The sequence below is a fragment of the Aulonocara sp. 'chitande type north' Nkhata Bay genome, linkage group LG14 (genome assembly GCF_057382095.1).
Source record: "Aulonocara sp. 'chitande type north' Nkhata Bay isolate Kocher_YH1m ecotype deep benthic linkage group LG14, A_spYH_male_GT1.1, whole genome shotgun sequence".
In the NCBI taxonomy this organism is placed as follows: domain Eukaryota; kingdom Metazoa; phylum Chordata; class Actinopteri; order Cichliformes; family Cichlidae; genus Aulonocara; species Aulonocara sp. 'chitande type north' Nkhata Bay.
The window spans coordinates 23170275-23190827 of record NC_141357.1 but is presented as its reverse complement, the minus strand read 5'-3'; the positions used below and the strand labels follow the sequence as shown (position 1 = coordinate 23190827).

At 43.2% G+C, this 20553-nt stretch overlaps 2 protein-coding genes across 7 annotated transcripts in view; one reads left to right on the top strand and one right to left on the bottom strand.

The window, feature by feature from the left end:
• npas1 (neuronal PAS domain protein 1) overlaps nucleotides 1–10078 on the top strand; it is a 67701-nt gene extending 57623 nt beyond the window's left edge. For 5 of the 6 annotated variants that reach the window (XM_086261627.1, XM_086261625.1, XM_086261624.1 and 2 more), the window contains 7 exons: nucleotides 2853–3027; nucleotides 3173–3288; nucleotides 3650–3846; nucleotides 4029–4135; nucleotides 4340–4487; nucleotides 5858–5970; nucleotides 7112–10078. In XM_086261627.1, coding sequence (XP_086117753.1) covers nucleotides 2853–3027; nucleotides 3173–3288; nucleotides 3650–3846; nucleotides 4029–4135; nucleotides 4340–4487; nucleotides 5858–5970; nucleotides 7112–8214 — 1959 coding nt within the window. In that variant the 3' untranslated portion in view covers nucleotides 8215–10078. The remainder of the gene's footprint in view (nucleotides 1–2852; nucleotides 3028–3172; nucleotides 3289–3649; nucleotides 3847–4028; nucleotides 4136–4339; nucleotides 4488–5857; nucleotides 5971–7111) is intronic. The other variant, XM_086261630.1, reaches the window with a different exon arrangement.
• Nucleotides 10079–13105: 3027 nt separating this feature from the next.
• On the bottom strand, nucleotides 13106–20365 carry tmem160 (transmembrane protein 160). Its single transcript, XM_086261622.1, has 4 exons — nucleotides 20072–20365; nucleotides 19851–19875; nucleotides 15161–15253; nucleotides 13106–14432 (listed from the first exon to the last, which is right to left on the bottom strand). The coding sequence occupies exons 1-4, from the start codon at nucleotides 20291–20293 to the stop codon at nucleotides 14116–14118; spliced, it is 657 nt and encodes a 218-aa protein (XP_086117748.1). The 5' UTR covers nucleotides 20294–20365; the 3' UTR covers nucleotides 13106–14115.
• Nucleotides 20366–20553: the final 188 nt, after the last annotated feature.

Genomic DNA, 20553 nt, shown 5'->3' with positions numbered 1-20553 from the left:
GGTAGATTGAGGGAGGAGAGAATTGATCTGCGAATGGTTAGTATGCAGCCCCCACTCCACCTCCGCCCCACCCCATCTTCCCCTCCCTCCTCTCCTCTCCTCTCCCATCAGTCAGTGAGGGCTGAGGGCTGAGAGTATGTTGTGGACCACTGCCCGGATGCCTCATACATATTAAAGCCCCCTGCTATTATTTATATCATGTCTCTGCTTCCCCTGCTCGCTGCCCCTCGTCCCCGCCACACCACCATACATGCATGCACGTGCATCTCTGCGCGCACACACACACAGGTTCACACAGATGCGCTGACAGACAACTACTCGCACAAACAGTGACACACAATGACACACGGAGACATAAAAACAGACAGTCTAGTCACATACGCAGGGAAACAGAGGCGCGCCGTGTGCTTGCATAGGCACAAACGCACACACGCAGACACACACACGCTCTCAGAGAGATTTGAATGATCTCGGTCTCTCCTCACGCCTCCCTTTGCGCCACATTCTATACCTGTTTTTATGTCTGAGCCTGACTCATCCTCTCAATCGCTTCGTCCCTTCCTCATCTTCTCATTTCTGTCTGATCTTTTTTCAAGCTCGCCCTCCTGCTTGAGATGAAGTGATATTATTCGGATAGGTCTTAAGCCCGGTAAAGCCCATAAGGACCTGTTCGCCTCTCTACCTTGTTTTTCAACACCACCGGGTCGAGGGATTTTGCCTCTTTCAAATGGCTGGTCCAGTGTTCTGAGCAGACTTGGTCCTTGAGAATGACAATGTGCTAACAATTACATATACATGGATAAGTATACAAACAGATAGATACTGATATAATCGGTAACATGAAATGCTCAAAGCGAGGTTCATCCAGAGTTTAATAGAGATATCCAGCCATTTAATGGACAGCTGCAAACTCTTAACTTTAAAACATTAATGAACGAGTCAGTTTTGATGTCAGACTCAAAAAGCACGCAGCTGTAGAGTGCTGACGTATTATCGACGCTGAGGAGAAGAAGGATCGGTAAACAAAAACACTGAATTTTCCTCGTGTTAAAAATTCTTGATTAAAAAGAGTTTGCTGACGTACGTGAAGGTCAGCTAGCACAGTGCTGTTGGTCTCCACATTTACCAGCCTCACCTGTTAGAGCTGGACAGAGAACGAGGGAGAAATAAATACATTAGACCTCAACAGCACAGTCTTTGGAAGTGAAAAAGTGAAAAGAGTTTGCCAACTGAGAGCCAAACACACACACACGCTTGCTGTATATTACTCTGCTGAGCCGTTATCAGAGCTTCTGCTTATCACTGTGGGAGCTGCGATCCAGTGTGCTCTTATGTGATGCATGAGGTTAGCTGAGAAAAGAGACATTTTTATAAAGAAAAGAAATGTAAATAATGTCATTCATTTAATTCCCCTTTGTGTAGGGGGGCATATATTTTGAGGTTTCTGCTTTTTATTAGACCCCTTAACTATCTGAAACCTGTGTTGCTCAATGTCTTAATGGTTAAAATGCATAAGATTTAATTGATTTTTCTTATCTTGGACTTTCTCAGTAACTGCATTTATTATTGTCTTGATGCTATCAGAAATTAAAATCCTCAAATATCTATCCAAATATGTTCCCAGGTCAGCATGGTCAGCCGTTCTCGCATGTTTTCAAAGTGTGACAGTAGCACAGTTGTTACGGGATAATTACTTTTCGAGTCTTGCAAGTATGCAGGGCAGCCTCTCCATATGGTGCCCATCAAATCTAGTATTTAATAATATGTTTATTACAGGTGGCGCAGTTGCGAAATGTGGCACCGTCTCCCAAGAAATTAAGGCCTGCGTGTCTGGCGCTGAATAACATAAGGGGTGATAAAACCTCGTCTGTCATCTCCCCTCACTCGGTGGGGTTTCCTACATCTTTACCCCTCTCTGTTCCCTCATTGTCGATCGCTCTTATTCGCCTGCTCCCGCCTTCCTGTTCCCCTTCTTCCTCTCCCCCGGCTGTGATGTCCTTGAGGGCCTGCTGAAGCTCCCATAAAGCCTGCAGTAAATGGCTCTAATCCGGTAATAAATGGCTGTGTCCTACAGACAAGGGTGTGAGGCTGCTGCAGCCACGGCTTTATCAGATGGAATAGTATTGGCACACACACAAATGCGCGCACACACACACAGACACACACATTCACAGATGTAATGGAACCTGCATAGATGTGTGTAAGCATGCATGCCCCCCCTTTTCTGCTTCTCTCTCACACACACACTTATTCATGCTGCTTCAGATGGAATCACACCTTCTTCAATTGTGCCGCTTTTATGGATGCCATGCAAGAGCAGTGCCATTATTGCCTTTAAATGATTAGAGATGCGACTATGATGCATTATGATGATAGGATCATATAGAGCTGTATGAGCTGTTACGCTGCTGCCTGCTGGGATAGACTGTAACTGAATGAAGGAGCTGGGAGGGACACGGGGAATAAGAAGTATAGTAATGTGACCTTTGGAGATAGTTGGAGTTCACCTGTTTTTAATCAGCAAATACAATTGATTTTTATCTCCTCCTGGTTTTATTTGTGTAGCACTGTAGTCACTTGATCCTCCGAGACAGGACTTAAATGTGTGTGTGTATGTGTGCGCGAGCATGTTGGAGGGGTGGCAGGTGGGGCTGTCTTACATCCTCTCATTCCTTGTTCAGTTGTAACCCAGAGCGGCACTTTCATTTTCCCGTCATAACATATATTGATTTTTTTTTCAGTGCACTTGTGTGTGTGTGTCTGTGTGTATTTGTAGGCGTGTGCTCGCTCACGTATAGTTATTTTTGCACAAAGCGTCTGGTTTTGATCGGTTTGTGTGTGCTTCTCTTCAGGTGGAGCTGACTGGCAGCAGTGTTTTCGACTACATCCACCCAGCGGACCACGTCGAGATGGCGGAGCGGCTGGGAATCAGGCCACATCTACGGGCCGAGGCCGGCTGTCACACAGCCCCTGAGAGCGCTTCCAGCTCTGCGTCCACCTCCTCCTTAGCTGGTACCCCTGAACCCGGTACTGTCATGGCAAGAAAGCAGAAAGAAATATAACAAATACATAATATGATTTTCAACAATTCACTGTGCTCAAATGGCATTACTAAGACAAAAGTCAAAAAAATATATTCTTGAAACAGCTAATGTTATTTTCTCATCCCCAGCAGCTCCATCCAGTCCTCATTCTCCTGCCGACGATCCAACCGAGCGTGGCTTTTTTATCCGCATGAAGTCCACGCTCACCAAAAGAGGCCTGCATGTCAAGTCTTCTGGATACAAGGTATGAGAGAAAATGCGCCACCATAATTTGAGAACATATTATGCATTCCTTAGCTTACTTGCATGTGTTCGGAATAAAATAACAATTTGGGTTTGTGCTGCTGGTGTTTCACACACACGCACAAGGTGGTCATTGCCAGTATATTTTATGGCTGTGCCCTTATTTCGCTCTGAACCGCTCCACGTATCACAGTTTACTGCGCTCACTGCTAATATGTCCAAGTTTATTACATATTGATAAATGCTACATTTTCTAAATCAGTGCATCAAACAGCTCTGATTCCACCTGATCTTTATTTAGTAATCCTCTTATAGACTGGCTTGTGCGTATGAGTGCGTAAGAAAGACTTTGTGCTTGTCAGGTAATCCACGTGACGGGACGAATCCGCTGCCGCCCCGCTCTCGTCCCGGGCTCCACCCGATCAGTGCGTCGACCAATGGGTTTGGTTGCGCTGGCGCACACTCTCCCGCCCTCCACGCTTAATGAAGTCCGCATGGAGAGCCACATGTTTGTGTTCCGAGTGAACATGGACCTACAGGTTACATACTGTGAGAACAGGTAATCCATCTATTGTTTTGCCTTTTGGGAGTCGCTCTATCTTTCATGTTTTTTCATGAGGAGCTGGCAGAGAACCCAGCCAGTTGGTGGTGTTAGCACACACATCTGCTTCTGTTTGGCTGACAAATGTGTGTGTGTGTTTTTTGTTTGTTTGTTTGTTTTCTTCCTCCAATGCTCTACAGGATCTCTGAGTATATGGATCTGACTCCAGCAGAGGTAGTGGGACATACCTGTTACCATTTCATCCATGTAGAAGACCTGGAGAACCTCCGGCAGAGCCACGAGGACTGTGAGTCACATACATATGGATACGTATAATATATGACGTTCATCCCCATCCCTCTCTTTCTTCAAGTATCTGAACTTGGCAGAGCTGCTACAAGAGCCTGTTGAAATCTCCTCCTGTACTGTTGTTAGAGGCGCCCTCTGCTGCCACCTTCATGAACTGTCAAACCATTAACAGGTTTCTTTTCTTCCCATCTTTGCTCCTCAGTGCTAAGAAAAGGCCAGGTAGTGACTGGTTATTATCGCTGGCTCCAGAGGAGAGGAGGGTACCTGTGGATCCAGTCCACTGCCACTGTGTCCATCAACCACAAAGCCCCCCACGAACGCAACGTTATCTGGGTTAACTACGTCCTGAGGTCAGTAGAACCGGAGCAAAGCTGAAACCGCCGTTTCTCCACGAGTGCTGTTAGGAAGTCATTTTATGTATGCAGGCATCACACTGTGTACAGAGACCCTTTGAAGGGATAGCTGATGAAATGTAGAGGGATTATTGGGATAGGGAGGTTCATTTATTCCAGCATGTGAGAAAACTGGTAAGGATACACACGAAACGAGGAGATCAAAGCAGCAAACCACTGCCTAATTAATGTAATGGTTATTTTTGATTTTATTATAAATCTTGAAAGATTGGCTAAAATATCATTAAATTCTTCTTATTCTTTTAATAGATTTTTAGATTAGTTTGAATTTGCTAATGTTTCTGACAGTTTCTATGCGTCACGACCAACATACAGTAAAATTTGCGGCTTCAAAAAGCCGTACTTTTTCTTTCAAAATGTTCCTCATTCGACAGTCAAATGTTTATTTTATCTTGTATTTTAAATAGTAATTAGTAAAAGTTATCACTTTTTCATACCTTTTGCAGTTCGGGTTTTTTCATCCTGCATAATGTTCCTTTATGCATTATTCTATTGTTATTTAACGCTATTATTCTGAATAAGCAGACACCCTGTTACAGAAAGCTCCAAATCAGATTAAGAAAATTTTGAAAAACCTTGCACCTTGATTTCTTTTTAAATATAAATTACCTTTTAAGTGTCATATTACCTTTGTTTAAGGCTTTGGTGTGTTTACCACGGAGCGAGCGCGAGAGAACACAACAGAACGCGCGCATAGCAGCAGAGCAGTCAGACAAAAACAAGAGGAGTAGGCTGAATTTCAATGCTAATTGGACTGAAGCTATATAATTACAACAAATGGATGTCAGAATTTTGGGGCTGAATGGTGTTTTAGTTAATTAGTGCTGTAATTACAAGAGCTCATTAACTTCTCCAACAGCCTCCTCCTTGTCTGAGCTTAACTGTGTATAGGTGGGCTGCTGAGTGGAGCATTTGTGTGTGTGTGTGTGTGTGTGTGTGTGTGTGTGTGTGTGTGTGTGTGTGTGTGTGTGTGTGTGTGCATCTGCGTGTGTTTCGGGGGGTGCGGTCTGCCTGTGTGTCTGTTTGCATGTGTCAGTGTTTGTGCATGTGTGATAAGGGCTGTTGGAAGGAGTGAGTGTGTGTTAGATGGAGGTTAGAAGGGTGTGAGGCAGTTTGGCTATTGGAGGTAGTTATTAGGCTGATTATATGTTGTTTCCATCTCTAAGTATTCACTTAAATCAGCATGGCATTCCTGTTTTTTTTTAAGTGTAAGTGGCTTTAAGTGGTAGATGATTTGTGTATACATCCAGCTTTTCACTCTCTCCCTTTCTCTTTTTTCCCATTTTTTTTTACATCTATCCATCCAGTCGAACAGAGCTGCCCGACACTCCCCTGGATCTGCTGCAGCTACCAGAGAGCATAAGAGCAGAGCGACTTCGAATCAGCTCGTCCCCGACCGATGGCTCCACACAGGCCCGAGGTACCACACTACGTACTAGGGCTGCCACGATTTGTCGACTAGTCACGATTACGTCGACTATCAAAATCGTCGACGACTGATTTAATAGTCGACGCGTCGTTTGAAACTTTGTACGATCACAAAAGACGCAGGAATAAGTGGCAGGATTTAAGAGTGTAATAACGGACTGAAACAGAAGATGGCAGCATTGCATGTACAAGGATGTCAGCTACCGTTAAACCCCGAAGAAGAAGAAGAAGAAGAAGAAGAAGAAGAAGAAGCAGCTGTGTCCCAGAATTCATAGCGCGGCCCAGCGCAGTTTCCAACAATGGCGGCAGCTAGTTAGTTTTAATGTTACTCTTATTATTCTTTCTGGGTCACAAAATAAACGTTTAACATATTTTCAGGCGAGAATGTAGCTGTGTAAACCTCAAATATCTGCTCAGTTTATCAGGACACCACATATTTTCAAAAGCGCTCCGACGTTTTCGGAGACATCTGTTACCCACTAGCTCGTTAGCGAGCCGGGGGCTAGGCTCACTAGCGCCGTGAGAACACCGGACTCCCCGCAAATCGTTTTCAAACCCACCGCCGTCTTTCGCTACTCAGGTTAAATATATATGAGTCACTTAGATAACTTAAAATGTTATTGTTTGGCTTTTTTTTTTAGTATTTTATTTGTTCCTGAGTAAATCAGTTTGTCTGAGATTAAAGTTATAGTTTTTACACAGCTAAATAAACATCAAGCAGACAGCTGATTATCAGAAGTGTGAGATGCTCCAGAATATACTCCAGTGTCCTGTTATATTTTAGATAGCAAGGAGTTTATTAAACTTCACCGAAACAATTGCAAATTTCATTAAAATTCAATAAACTATCATCTTGTCTTTATTTTTAGTTAGCACAGACCTTAAACACTTAAAGCTGTAAGCTAATGATAGTTATATAAGAGCAGATGCTGCTGGTGCAATAAGCTGTAGTTTTACGTCTAATGGATGATGATCTGATTAGTCGACTAATCGCAAAAATAATCGGTGACTAGTCGACTATCAAAATAATCGTTTGTGGCAGCCCTACTACGTACATTGCTACCTTACTGTGACGTCCCATTGATGCACTCGCCCGTGCCTCATCGTGTCATAAAAATCTCCTTCCTCCTCAGGCTCGCAACCTGTGAAGAGCTCAGTGGGGAAAAGCGACCCTGACACTAAAGGCAGAGACAAATTCACCACCACGGCCATTCAATCAGAGGACAGGAGGAAGCGCCTGCTGAGGTCTGACCCGGAGGGCGCACCTCCCGAAACCCGTCGCAGACTGGAGGAGCTCCGTCACACGGAGGAGAGTGTCTCTGCCTCCTCAGACCTGGCGAGCGAAAGCGAGGGGGAAGAGGAAGATGAAACCGAGTGGGACCAGGGAGGCGACAGCGACAGATTGAAACGGGAAGACAGCGGAGGAGGAGGTAAACAGAGCAGAGGAGGAGACACCCCGACGAGAGGGGAGAGGGGAGGGAGGGTGCACAATGGCCGGGCTGTGATCCAGCAGCTGAAAAGTGTAGTGACTCCATCTCCCCTGCCCGGCAGCCCAGGCATCAAGACTGAGCATGAAGCCCTGACCACCGGGGGGCGCTGGGGATCACACACTCAAACTTCCACCTCACACACACACACCACTCAGCCCCAGCCCTCGCATGCACACACGCCGTCCAGCAGCCTCAATGGTGACAGCCCCACCACCCCGATCCCGGACTCCTCTTCCAGCAGCGAAGCCCCACCGAAGGGTTTGTTCACTCCCCCGTCCCCAGCTTTGTCCCCCGCCATGCCCGTGTCCTCCCCGTTGCCCCGCGAGGACAGGGCTGTGTCGGCGGGGGTGGTCAGCCGGAGCAGTGGCGGTAGTGGTGGTTTAGGTAACGGTCCTGACTTTGAGCTGCTTCAGAGACTGGCTGCTGGAAGTGCAGCGGGCCGGGTCCTCTTCCACCCCCTTGCCCTCGGCCCGCAGGGCCCTCAGAGCCTCTATGCCCCAAGCACTATCCGCTACGCTCCACCTGAGCTCCCCCCTTCCCACCACCACAGCACAGGACACAGTGATGGCCTGCAGCTACGCTCGGACCACCACAAGGGACCCCCACCGGCCTTCTTCCCCCACCTACAGCGGCTGGCCGGCCTTCCACCCTTCAGTGGTTTCTCCCCATCTGACAGCCCCTTCTCCTCTAGCCTGCCCTTCTGTATGAATGGACTGAGGGGGGCTGCGGGCACAGAGGAGGACTGAGTCTCAGAGGGGAGGATGTGAGAGGAGAAAATAAACTGAAGGAGAGAGCGGAGTGACAGGATGGAAAGAGAGACATTGAAAAGGGCAGGAGAGACAAAAGTGGCAGTAGATTAAACCTCTGAGGACGTTACTAATTGGACAATGAGTTGAATAACTGCAATCTAAAGTGTGTGACAAGCCGCTGCCATAGGATTTTATCATGTCAGCCTGTTGTGTACGAGTGACAGTGACTCTCAGAGAAACGGGGACATGGAAACTTTTGACTGGTTGTCCCTCAAGACTTTTCATCTTCGCGACAACAACGAACTCTGCTCTGTGACTTTCTCTAGATGACTGTGTTGATTTATGTGTCTCTTCCACTCAGAGAAGCCATATTGTACATAGAGAGAAAACCATGACGACCCTCAGCTCACATCCTCACCGTCAATGTCCATCACCGCACATTAACCCAATTAACCCTAAAACCAGTAGGAAGAGATGGGCACTCGTCTGTAGGAATAAAAATGACTTTGGAATATAAATTTTTATTATTGCAGTATTATACAAATCATCTCTTTCAGTGGGCTCCGGGTGACAGTTTGATTATAGGGTTTCAACTTAAAATAGGTGGAGACAGCTTTTTGGTGTTTTGTATCGATACTTAAAATAATAATATAAAACAATAATATTGAAAAAAAGATCCAAGTATTCATCGATTCAGCCATACTAAAAGCACACTTTTGGGACAAAAGTATGATTAAAGTAGTCCCAGACATTCCATTATATATAAGGGAAGGAAATGCAATGCAGACAGGACGCTATTTGTATTGTTTGATTATAGGAAGGCGATTTGTTTAACTGATTATGACTTCTAGTGTATCATGACAATGTACAATGCTGCAGTTGTGTTTGTGTATGAAAGCCATATTCTTGTTTGTTTTTAGGTTTATATTGTTTTTCTTCACCAGGTGAAACCGATTGGGAAATTGTTTAAAATACGACTGTTTTAGTGGATGAAAAAAAATGTGAAAATGCTTTAGGAGGGGAAATGTGCTGGACAGAAGTGTTTTTATCATTTAAACATGTTTTGTTTTTTTTGTTTTTTTTGAGCACTTACCGAAATTTGTTCTGGTGTGAACTCTAAAGCACTTCACGGTTCGGCGTGTGATCCTGTTAAAACAGAAAACAATGCAAGAGCGGCCGCTAATATCATAGCCTGAGCACGGTATGTGGAGTGGGGGTGGGGGATATAAATGCTCATTTAGAAAGGCAGGTAAATAAACAAGACCACATGTGGTCATTAAAATGTGACCGTCGGAGGTCGATAAAACAAAACAGAATTGTTCTGATATTGGTTTCAGTTCAAGCGAGTCAACTGGAGATAAAGTTTTAAATTAAAAAGTGAGGATATGAAACACTTTAAATTTCAGTTTCATAGCAATTGATTGGAGCTCCTCTCAGGAAAAACAAAACACTTTTGACTTGGAAAAAATGAAACAACTAAAACAAAATTATACATATATGTGTAAGAAAATCACAACTAAAATAATAAAGAAGAAGGAGAATTCATAAATAATAACATTTGGAAATTTCACCCGGCCAAACTCATCAGGAAAAAGAAGTGAGAAGAATAAAATTTAACCACGATATGCAGTGATATAAGCTGTGAGAGAGATACGTTAAAAACAGTCTAGCACTTTGTAATAAGGTCGTCTGATCTGCCATGTTAGCCAAATACATGTAAATTTATATATACAGCAATTTGTTGAAAGCCAGGCCTTCTGGCACTATTTTCTTTGTCCTTCTTCTAAATTGAGATTATGATCGACAGCCTGATCTGAGGGTTCGCTTCATGGAACCGCTCATATCGTCACGTCTGACAGAGGCGGGGTGGGGCTGGGTGGGGGTTTTAAAAAAAAGACGGGGAGGGGGAAAGGGTGCACTACACACCCATACTACAAATATGTGTCAGCGCACATATTCTCGGGTGTTTACTGGTATAATAAGTGTGTGTGTGTGTTTGAATGCGGGCGTGTTCGCCTGTTAAAAGTGTGTGAGTGAGTTTGGATTTTGTTTTGTTTTTGGGTTTTTCTGTTGTTGTTGAATTAAACGGCTAACCCCTCGCCCATCACTGTGAATCTAACATTATTCTCCCATCTTTGTGAATACTCCACCCACTCGTCAAATAAAATGAACAAATGTAAAAATAATAACAGTGATACAGATGATGATGATGATAACAATAAAATATTCCAGTAGAGGAGCACAACTCAATGTCGGTTGTTTCTTTCTTGCTTTTGCAGGCGTGGAGAGTAAGCAGTTGTGATATCTGAAGTTTTAAATGTGTTGATGCTTTCGATTTCTACATATAGCTCCTTGAGATTTCATGTGATTTAAATAGATACAATTTTTTCTGCACTCACATTTGTTAATTCTTTTCATTTAACATGCATATTCTGAGTACTTAGAAGACAAATGCAGAGAGGATGTGTTGATTCTTGCACAGTTCTTTATTAAAATAGATAGATAGATAGATAGATAGATAGATAGATAGTTAGTTAGTTAGTTAGTTAGTGCAGGTCAGACTAGACATCACTTGAGTGTTAGTTGCTTTGAAATAAACCCAGAAGCGCAGAGAGTCTCTCACTTATAGGTGTTCATGCATTACCACGTGTGTGTGTACATTGGCCGTTTGCTTGCATGTCTGTCTGTGTGTGTGTGTGCGTGCATTTCCGTGAATTTGTGTGTGTTGTCTGAAGCAGCCCCAGGGAGGGGCTCTGACATTGAAGACGGGTTAAATCCTGTTTTACATTCAAGTGGCAGGCCGTAGTTCATTAGAGTGAGGATCATTCCTCCTCAAGACCAAAGGAAGCGCATACTAAACAAGAGCAGTTGTTGGGGAGAAAATGCCATTGTACGTGCAAAACCGTATGTACTGTATAAGTGAGTGTGTGTGCGTGTGTGCTGATGTGCCGTGAATTGAGTTACAAAATAACCTCTCTTCTTTATCTCTTCTTTTCTATGGAGTAACATCTTTATAGAGGGAAGTAAAGGTGCGGCTTCTGCAGATTAAATCACCGTGGGTTATTTGTGTGTGTGTGTGTGTGTGTGTGTGTGTGTGTGTGTGTGTGGCGGTGGCATTTCTCCTGACTGTCTTCTTCTCAGCCTGTCACTGAGCCACCCGTACGCCCTCTCTGTCACTAACTTTGATGGCTTATCTTACCCCTTGAATTAGAGTCGTGCTCCTTGGGGAAATACCTTACCACATGTAAATGGATTTGAAAAAAAAAGTACAAATATGGAAAGGAATAATAGCGTGAAGGACGGAGGGAGACAGCCAGACAGTTTCCATCTGACATGGGCTCACTACATTTCTCAGGCTCTTTTTCCCTGATTCTTTTCTACCTCTATGATTTTCATCTTTGTCATTGTTTCCCAACAATCACCCCTTTCTCCTCTCAGCCAGGAGAAGGCCAATCCATACTTAATGTAGTTCTTAAGGCAGATCCTTTGATCCGTACGTATGGCATTTAACACCTGAAAGCAGATGAGCACTCGGCGCTCAAAATAAGCAGAGGTTAAGACTCCAACTTTCGATGCTGAGAGCGTAGATGTGAAGCTGAGGTTTGGAGATGTATGAGGCCAGACCTGGACTTTGGGGTATGTTGTGCTGGCGTTATGGTTCCTATAGCTGCTCTGGGTCTGGCGTAGATGGTGTTTATCAGTGAGGGCGCGTCTCCTGCCTCTGGGCGCACTGCCCTTTAGACGCGCCAGGCCTCAGGAGCCTCCTGCATGCCAAACAGACCTGTGCAGTCAGATGCAGCCACGGAGGAGCAAAACGGAGAAGAGGTGGGAGGGGAGGAGTAGGGAACGTGAGGAGGAGACCAGAAAGAAAGGACTTGAGGGTGAAAGGGTAGAAGAGGATCTGAGGAAGAGAGCTGAAAGGGGCTCAGGGAGGAGGAGGTGGTTGTGTGTGTGTGTGTGTGTGTGTGTGTGTGTGTGTGTGTGTGTGTGTGTGTGTGTGTGTGTGTGGGGGGGGGGGGGGGGGGGTGGGGGGTGCTCGTCACACTGCTGCAGTAGCCATCTAGCCTATTCGCAGAACTGCTCCAAAACGCCATGGGAATCTGCAAAGGAGAGGTGGGAGGGAAGGAGAGGACAGCCGGAGTGAAGAAGGAGAGGAGAGGAGGAGAGGGTGACTCCGAGGTGAGTCTCAACAGCAACACTGTGTGTCGATAGCTGGGAGATATCACAGACCTTCGCCCTAACCCAGTCAGAGATAGTAATCACAGACAAAGCCCCCCCATGACTAACACTCCCCCCACACACACACACAACCACATGCTGCCCGTTTGAGTTCAGATATTCACACATGCTCGCCGATGAGCAGCTCGTTATAAAAATTATTCACGTACAGCATGAATAGACGTCTATGTGTGCACGGACAGTTTTTACATCTTTTGACTCCTGCTGCAGGGAGCCTTAACTACAAACTCTGACAGCACGTATACATTATACTGGGCGCTGTCTGCATGAACCAAAAAATAATAATTAAAAAGCAATATACACGTTGAGATTTATGTGGTTTGATAATTTGCTTCAGCTGAAGGTTTTTGATTTCTTAAGGTGCAGGAGAGAGATGTTTACACATCTCCCCTTCTCATGTATGTCCGCAAGTATTTATTCACAGTATGTGTGTGCTCTCCATATTAGTGATTTTTTTAAATGGCCCCAGCTGTTAATCCTGAAGTCACTGAGAACATGCCCTTCGGGGGATTTATAATTGATCAGTTTCATCACATTTTATGAGATAATTCGTCTATTATGAAACTCTCCGTAGAGTTTGGTCAAAAACACCAACAACAAACATATCTGAGGTCTCATTCGATGGGTCATTAAAGGATACGCACTGATGTAACTCGACAGATTTCTTCTTGTTTTATTACTGTATATACAGTAGAGTGCACAGGAAGTCGTGCATTAAAAAAAAAAAGTAAACAATGTTGAACCCCATCTCCACATCTGCATTCAAACTCTTTAATGATCAACAACCCTTCACATCCATTAAATAAGCAATCATAGTGATTATAGTGTGGAATTCACTCAGAAACATGGCTACAGCAATACAGAGTGTGTGTAAATAATCACAGGAAAGCCTGTGAAAAATAGGCTTTGCTTCTAAAACTGTAGTTACTAAAGTTTCAAACTAAAGCGACAGAAGTGCTATTGCCCTTCGAAAACAAAATAATAATGGAAAAAAAAAAAGCTGGAAAAAAACAAATTAAAAACTCTCAGAGATTTTTGATCAAAACAAAATTACAGACCTGAAACACACACTCCGCAGTCCTCCTCGTAGGTCTCGCAGTTTATCACATCCAGCTTGTTTTAGTTCCACGCTTTCAAGAAAACTTCAAGTAGTCATTCACAGTTAATTATACTGAATAAGACAAACAGCACCCAACAACAGTTGGCTGTGAATGAGGATTAAAATGATATAGGGCAGCAAAAAGTAAACTTGAAGAAATAACGTGGCGTTCTCGGCGAGTCTTTGCAGAATGTAAAAAGAAAAAGAAAACAATTCAGACTGATGAAGTAAGAGACTCAGCTCTGGCTACATGTAGTTATAACAAAACTTACAAAATGTTGATTTATTTTCGAAGGTAGTTAAACTACCCAATTACCAGCATGTTTCACAAATTTCTTCGACCAGTTTTCAAAAAGGTCTTAAAAGTCTTTCCCCACATTAATATTCATCTTGATAACAACAGATAATAAGATCGTATCTACAGACTCACACACGGCCTGCATATGTAGGTTGCTTATACACGCACATGTACACAAAATCCACACACATACAAATAAGGGAAACCCTGAATTGGAGCAGCACACATGCACAGCTTTCCACTCTGCATTCCTGGAAGACCTCTACTTGTTTTGCCCCTTGCCGTCACTGTCCTCACTGTCGTGGGGGCCACGGTAACCCCGGTGTTCGCGCCTCTCCCGGCACTCTCGGCACTCCTCTTCATCCTCTCCCTCCTCTCCCTCGTGGATGATCTCCACCTCTAATCGTCCGATGTAGAGCGATACAGCGCAGAGCCAGAAGAGGGCGACGCTGCCCACCACGGCTCCTTGGAACAGCAGTGCTGGCACAGACAGCAGCATCATCCTCCGCAAGGCAAAGAGGCTGCCAATATACGAGGCACCGCCAAACGACACGCACGCACCTCCCAGGATAAAGAAGGCTGAGGAAAAACAGATTGACATGGTATTATTGTAGAAACCCAATTAATTTCCTCATAAGTCACTGTAATTAAAGCTGGCATGGAGGCAGGTTGAATCGACTTTTCCTTTTAATTATTTAGATTAAAATAAAAGATTAAGTGGAAGATTTTCTGGCATCAAACTTATTTCAGAAGTTATACAAACCGTTCCCGTGATTTAGCATTGAGAATACATCAAGTAGGTCAGCAGCTTTCATTTTGACATAAATAATACCGCGTTCCTTCGATTTACTGCTGTGGCTCGAAAGTTTTGTTTTCAGACAGTTTTCAAATATTCATGCCCATCAGCTGTCAATTAATATTGATTCCATGAAGGTCTTCTTTAATAAAATGTTAAGGGCCTCATCTCACGTGTCAGATAATGATGATGTTGGTTACAACTAGATATCAAGGATTTTGACTCTGTTTCAAGTCAATTGCAGGAATCCTTGTGAAATTATTCATATTAAAAGTGCAGCAAGTGCCCATTACAAAGTTTTCTACTTCACAAAAACAGCAGACGTATGTTTACATTTTTAGATAAAAAATATCTTCTAGAGAGAAACAGAGTTTAAAAATCCTCTTGATCTTAAATTTAGAGCTGCATCGACCGTTTGTTACTTTATTTAAATTTTAAGTGTATTTTACAAACAGGCTTAGGCTTAAATTGTCTGGTTTTCAGCTCTTCTGCACATATAACTTTCCCGTACCATATCCTGCTTCTCGTCCCACATCGCTTTGGACGAATGCGATGACTCCGATCCCGGTCGCCAGCAGACCGTTCCTGAACCACGAGAGGAAGCCTGCAGAATGATCAAAGGCAGAAATAAACAACTGACACGTTACAGATAACCAAAATCAATCATGCTGTTTACTGTAGCTGCATACCACAGCCTAATTACTGCCTTTTAATCTGCATCAGTTTAACGACACCAGATCCTGATGTTTAAAAAAAGAAAATGATGTTTAAACAACATATTTGTGATAAAAATGGTGGCTTGCTCAGATTATAATAACTTAATATTCAGAAACAAATGCTTTTAACTCTTGGTTTAAACTTGAGTTCTGTCCCACAGTGGAGACAGAAGAGATGGACGTCCTCGCAGCTCTTCCTTACAGCAGGAACCAAACACAGTTTGCAAAAAACACACCGAGTCCTGGCATGAGGTGAAACTGGACAAAGCAAACAAACTGTGTGTGTGAGCAGGGGGCATAAACAAAGACTAATTTAATAAGGACACCAAATTCTTAACGGAAGTGTGACAACTAATGAGGTCTCATACACCAGACATGCAGTAAACCCAAACCCCATGAAGGATACGATGCTCTAACTGTTCAGAGAGGTGCTGATTCAACTATATGATAATTTTGTAGGGTGTAGTTTGGGGTGCTAATGAGCTGCTGTGTGCAGATATAATCAAAATAACAGAAACGTAATAAAGTATAGAGCCATGCAGTTTAAAAGGAACACAAACTGAAGCTGAATCAGCACTTAATGAAGCCCAGGTGTATTACAGGACTGTTGTATTTAGACTCGGTATAGTGACAATTATTTTAACTTAGTGGATTCTCATAAGCAAGGACATGACTGCACTGACATTAGGGCAAACGATTATTTTGATAGTCGACTAGTCACCGATTATTTTTGCGATTAGTCAACTAATCAGATCATGCATCCATTGGAGGTAAAACGTACAGCTTAAAGCATACGTTTTACGTATATAAGAGCAGATGCATAATAATAATGCATCTGCTCTTATATAACTATCATTAGCTTAAAGCTTTAAGTGTTTAAGATATGTGCTAACTAAAAATAAAGACAAGATGATTGTCAGATTGTTTCAGTGAAGTTTAATAAACTCCTTGCTACCTATAATATAACGGGACACCGGAGTATATTCTGGAGCATCTCACACTTCTGATAATCAGCTGTCTGTTTGACGTTTATTCAGCTGTGTAAAAACTATAACTTTAATCTCAGCCAAACAGATTTACTCAGGAACAAATAAAATACTGAAAAAAAGCCAAACAATAACATTTTTAAGTGATCTAAGTGACTTATATATCATGTTTAACCTGAGTAGCGAAAGACGGCGGTGGGTTTGAAAACGATTTGCCAGGAGTCCGGTGTTCTCACGGCTCTAGTTAGCCTCGCCCCCGGCTAGCTATCGAGCTAGTGGGTAACAGACGTCTCCGAAAACGTCGGAGCGCTTTTGAAAATATGTGGTGTCCTGATAAACTGAGCAGATATTTGAGGTTTACACAGCTACATTCTCACCTGAAAATATGTTAAACGTTTATTTTGTGACCCAGAAAGAATAATAAGAGTAACATTAAAACTAACTAGCTGCCGCCATCGTTGGAAACTGAGCTGGGCCGCGCTATGAATTCTGGGACACAGCTTCTTCTTCTTCTTTGGGGTTTAACGGCAGCTGGCATCCTTGTACATGCAGTGCTGCCATCTCCTGTTTCAGTCCGTTATTACACTCTTAAATCCTACTACTTATTCCTGCATCTTTTGTGATCTTACAAAGCTTCAAACGACGCGTCGACTATTAAATCAGTCGTCGACGATTTTGATAGTCGACGTAATCGTGACTAGTCGACTAATCGTGGCAGCCCTAACTGACATACTGCATAATGTCACCAGGCTTAGAAGTGGACCGGTTATGCATTTTCCTTTTACTGTGTCACATGCTCTGTATACATTCATGTGGAAAAGAGCATTTCCAGGGCCTCAGAAAAAAATGAGCACATCCTTATTACCGCCACGAGAATTAAGAGCGCAAGCAGCAGCCAGGTGTTGCTAATCAAATGCACTTAACTGATCACCAGCAAATATGTGCACACCTTTAAAAGCAGAGGTTTAGGCAGTTTGCTGGTGTGGAGCGTTCAGGCGTGTGTAAACACGATGCCATAATCTTTACAGCAGTGAACAGATTTATTCTGAGCAAATGCAAAAACCCAAGTGCTACATATGCCAGACTCTACAGGCCTCGGTTAGCGTGTTAAATGTTCCCACCCGCCTAACATCTGAAGGAGAGGACAATTATCCCAGGCACAGCAGAAAATATACAACTTTAAATCTATAATGTCAGAAAAAGAAAGCCAGACCTCAACCTGATTGGACCTGTGCTGGGAAAAAGAGAGCTGTACATAAACGAATGCCTGTAAACTTGAATTTACTCAAGTAACACTGTAAAGACGAGTAAACCAAAATTCCTCCAGTGATGTGAGAGACTGATAAAGTCACACAGATGGTGATTCCTTCAAGTTTTCCTATAAGCTCCTGAATCAGAGAGTGTACATAGTTTTTCACAGACCTGTAAGCTGTTGTGGCTTCAAGGTTATAAACATGTTTGCCTAAGACGTGAAGGGTTTGAACTTGGAGCAAACACAAACGAAGCCCCAATGGAATTCACAAGCTAGTGTACTCCTAGTCTGGATAAAGTTGCAGGAAGAAGAACATTTGGTGTAAAATCTGTGCCAAATCAAATATGCAGATCCATCCTCTGTGGCGACCTCTTGGGAAATAAGGGAGCAGCTGAAAATACCTGCGCTCCATGTGCACTGTCTCTTGTGACAGTGGAGGTTCATGTTTAACACGGCCAAAATTTCAAGTATTAAGGTCACTGTATTGTGCCTGTGTATACTGCTCTAAAGGCTTGGTCTCAGTCAGTTTTCTAGTCTGACCTCTGCATGAAGAGCACAGCAGCTCGACCCACCTGCAGCCTCCAAACTTTCTGTCTGCACAGAGCACAAAAGTACGAAAAAAATCTGGCTTAAAGGGACAAAAAGGAAATTAAAGATGTTCTTCTTTTTTTGTCATTAGCCAGATGCAAGCATTAGAAATGTCCACTTTAATTATTACATGCATTTTTGATTTGCCAGTTAATTGTTTCAACTTAAATGTAATCTCTGTTAAATACTAACCATATACTGGAGAATATACTGACCTACCAGCCTATATTTTAACTCTCTTCTAAAGATTATTCGTGCAAGACATTTTTCAGGTGCCACTGTAGATGCAGGTTGGATTTCGGGAAGATGTTTTGTGTTGTTTGAGCCCCGTCCTGCAGCAGCTGAACTGCTTTGCTATGCTCAATCTCTGAACATGACTACAAATGAACCTTAAAGCATTGCAGTACATACACTCATCATATGCATGAATGTCACTGCAATGTTGGGGCTTTTACTTATTTCTCTGAACTGTTCTTTTTCTGCGGTGGAATGATTTTACCGCACACATTTTTAATAACGTTAAAAAAAAAAAAAAAACTGGGTGCACAAATTGTATGTATTTTTATATCCACACAGAGTCAAAACTATACCAATAGACTCAAGTAGATACATGTATACTCACAAATATTTGGTTAAATGTCTCTTAGTAGATGCATTTGCTTGCCACCAGCAGGTTTCTTGCATAATTCTTCATGGATATTTTACCACTTTTCTTGATAGGATTGGTATGTGCCCTGGCACAGACCTGGCTTTTAAGCGTAGTCCACAAATTTTCAGTAGAGTTGAGGTCGGGGCTTCTGGAAGGCCATTCCAGAAGCCCCTGGCTATAAAACTTTTCCCCAAAAGGCATTTGGTTTGTCCATGTGGGCAGCTCCAAATTTCAGTCAAGCTTGAAGGTGGTTATTTCTGTATCTTCTGGCAGTTTCTAGTTCATGCAGACCTGAACCTCTTTGGTTCCTGGGTTGTTCCTAAACATCTTAACCAGTTGCCTCTCATGTGAGGATGAGGGTCTTCTTTAGGTCTTCATCCAAAGTTTGACAAAGTGGTGACAGATCTGAATAACCTGTGCCTACGGACAATTGTTCGATCCTGGAATCTGCAGTTCTTTAGAAATGACTTCAAGAGACTTTCCTGACTTGTGCACATCTACAATTCTTCTTCTTAGATTTTCACTGCCTACCTTGGACTTTTCCATTGTTCTAAATACTGGTCTGTCCAATGAGTGCTGTCAAAAAGAAACTACCAGTTACAGTAAATCACGATCACTAATGAGAAGTAAAATGTTCTTAGTCTTTTCAAACTAAAAGACACTGGCTGTCTCTATTTGAGGCTGTACATATGCTTCTGACTCTAAAGAAAATCCTAAATAAATTCAAACCTGTTTTTCAAAGCAATTAAAGATGTGTGCTGTACAATCATTCCACCCTCGAAAAAAAGTTCAAAGAAATCATTAAAAGCCCCCCCAACCACCCACACACGCAAACACAACCATGACATTCACACCCGTGATAAAAGTATAACTTATTACACTTTGAGTCCGACACTGACTGACCAGAGAAGAAACATACAAAAGTTCATTTTGCTCCATGCTGCAGAAATCCTACAAGGGTTAGGATGAAAATTGGGACTACAGCCTGTATTGTGGAGCAGCAACGTTACCTGTTTCATGGGACTTTCTCAGCATCTGAAAATAAAAGAAGAAAATCTATTAGCAAAACTTACTCCCTCATTTGTTTACAGTTTCACGACGTTCAAAACAATTCCATCTTACTTCCTTCAGATAAGGGGAAAAGGAAAGAAAAAGCGGCTCTGCCATTAAAATTACACAAAGCTCACTACTGGCTGTAACACAACTACTGCATCATTAGGACTAAACTCACCAAAGCGTCGGCTTTGTCGAGGTCTGTGAGCTGGTACTGCTGCTGCTCCGGCCCCCGGCTCTTCCCCCACGGCCCCTTATCCGCGACCCGCTGCCGGGCTGAGCCGTGCAGTCTCCGCAGCGTGGCACCGGCGGCCGGCGGCCGGACCTGCTTCACCAGCCGGGCGTAGTGACACACGGCCTGCGGCAGCTGCCTTCTCATGAACAAAGTCAAGAAAGCCATTACATCACTAACCACTGCTAGCTAAAGTATGAGCCGAAAGAAAAAGCACAACACGACCTCCGCATGCCCTGTGAACCCTCAACCCGGAAGAGTCTCAGGTAAAGGCGCAGTAAAAGGTAGGCAGAAAGGAAACAGCGCCACCATCCGTCGGAAGACAAATATATCTATATCTATATCTACATCTTTATATATATAGTAGAAATTAGTGTATGTATATATATATATATATATATATCTTTTATTTTTCTTTACCTTACTTT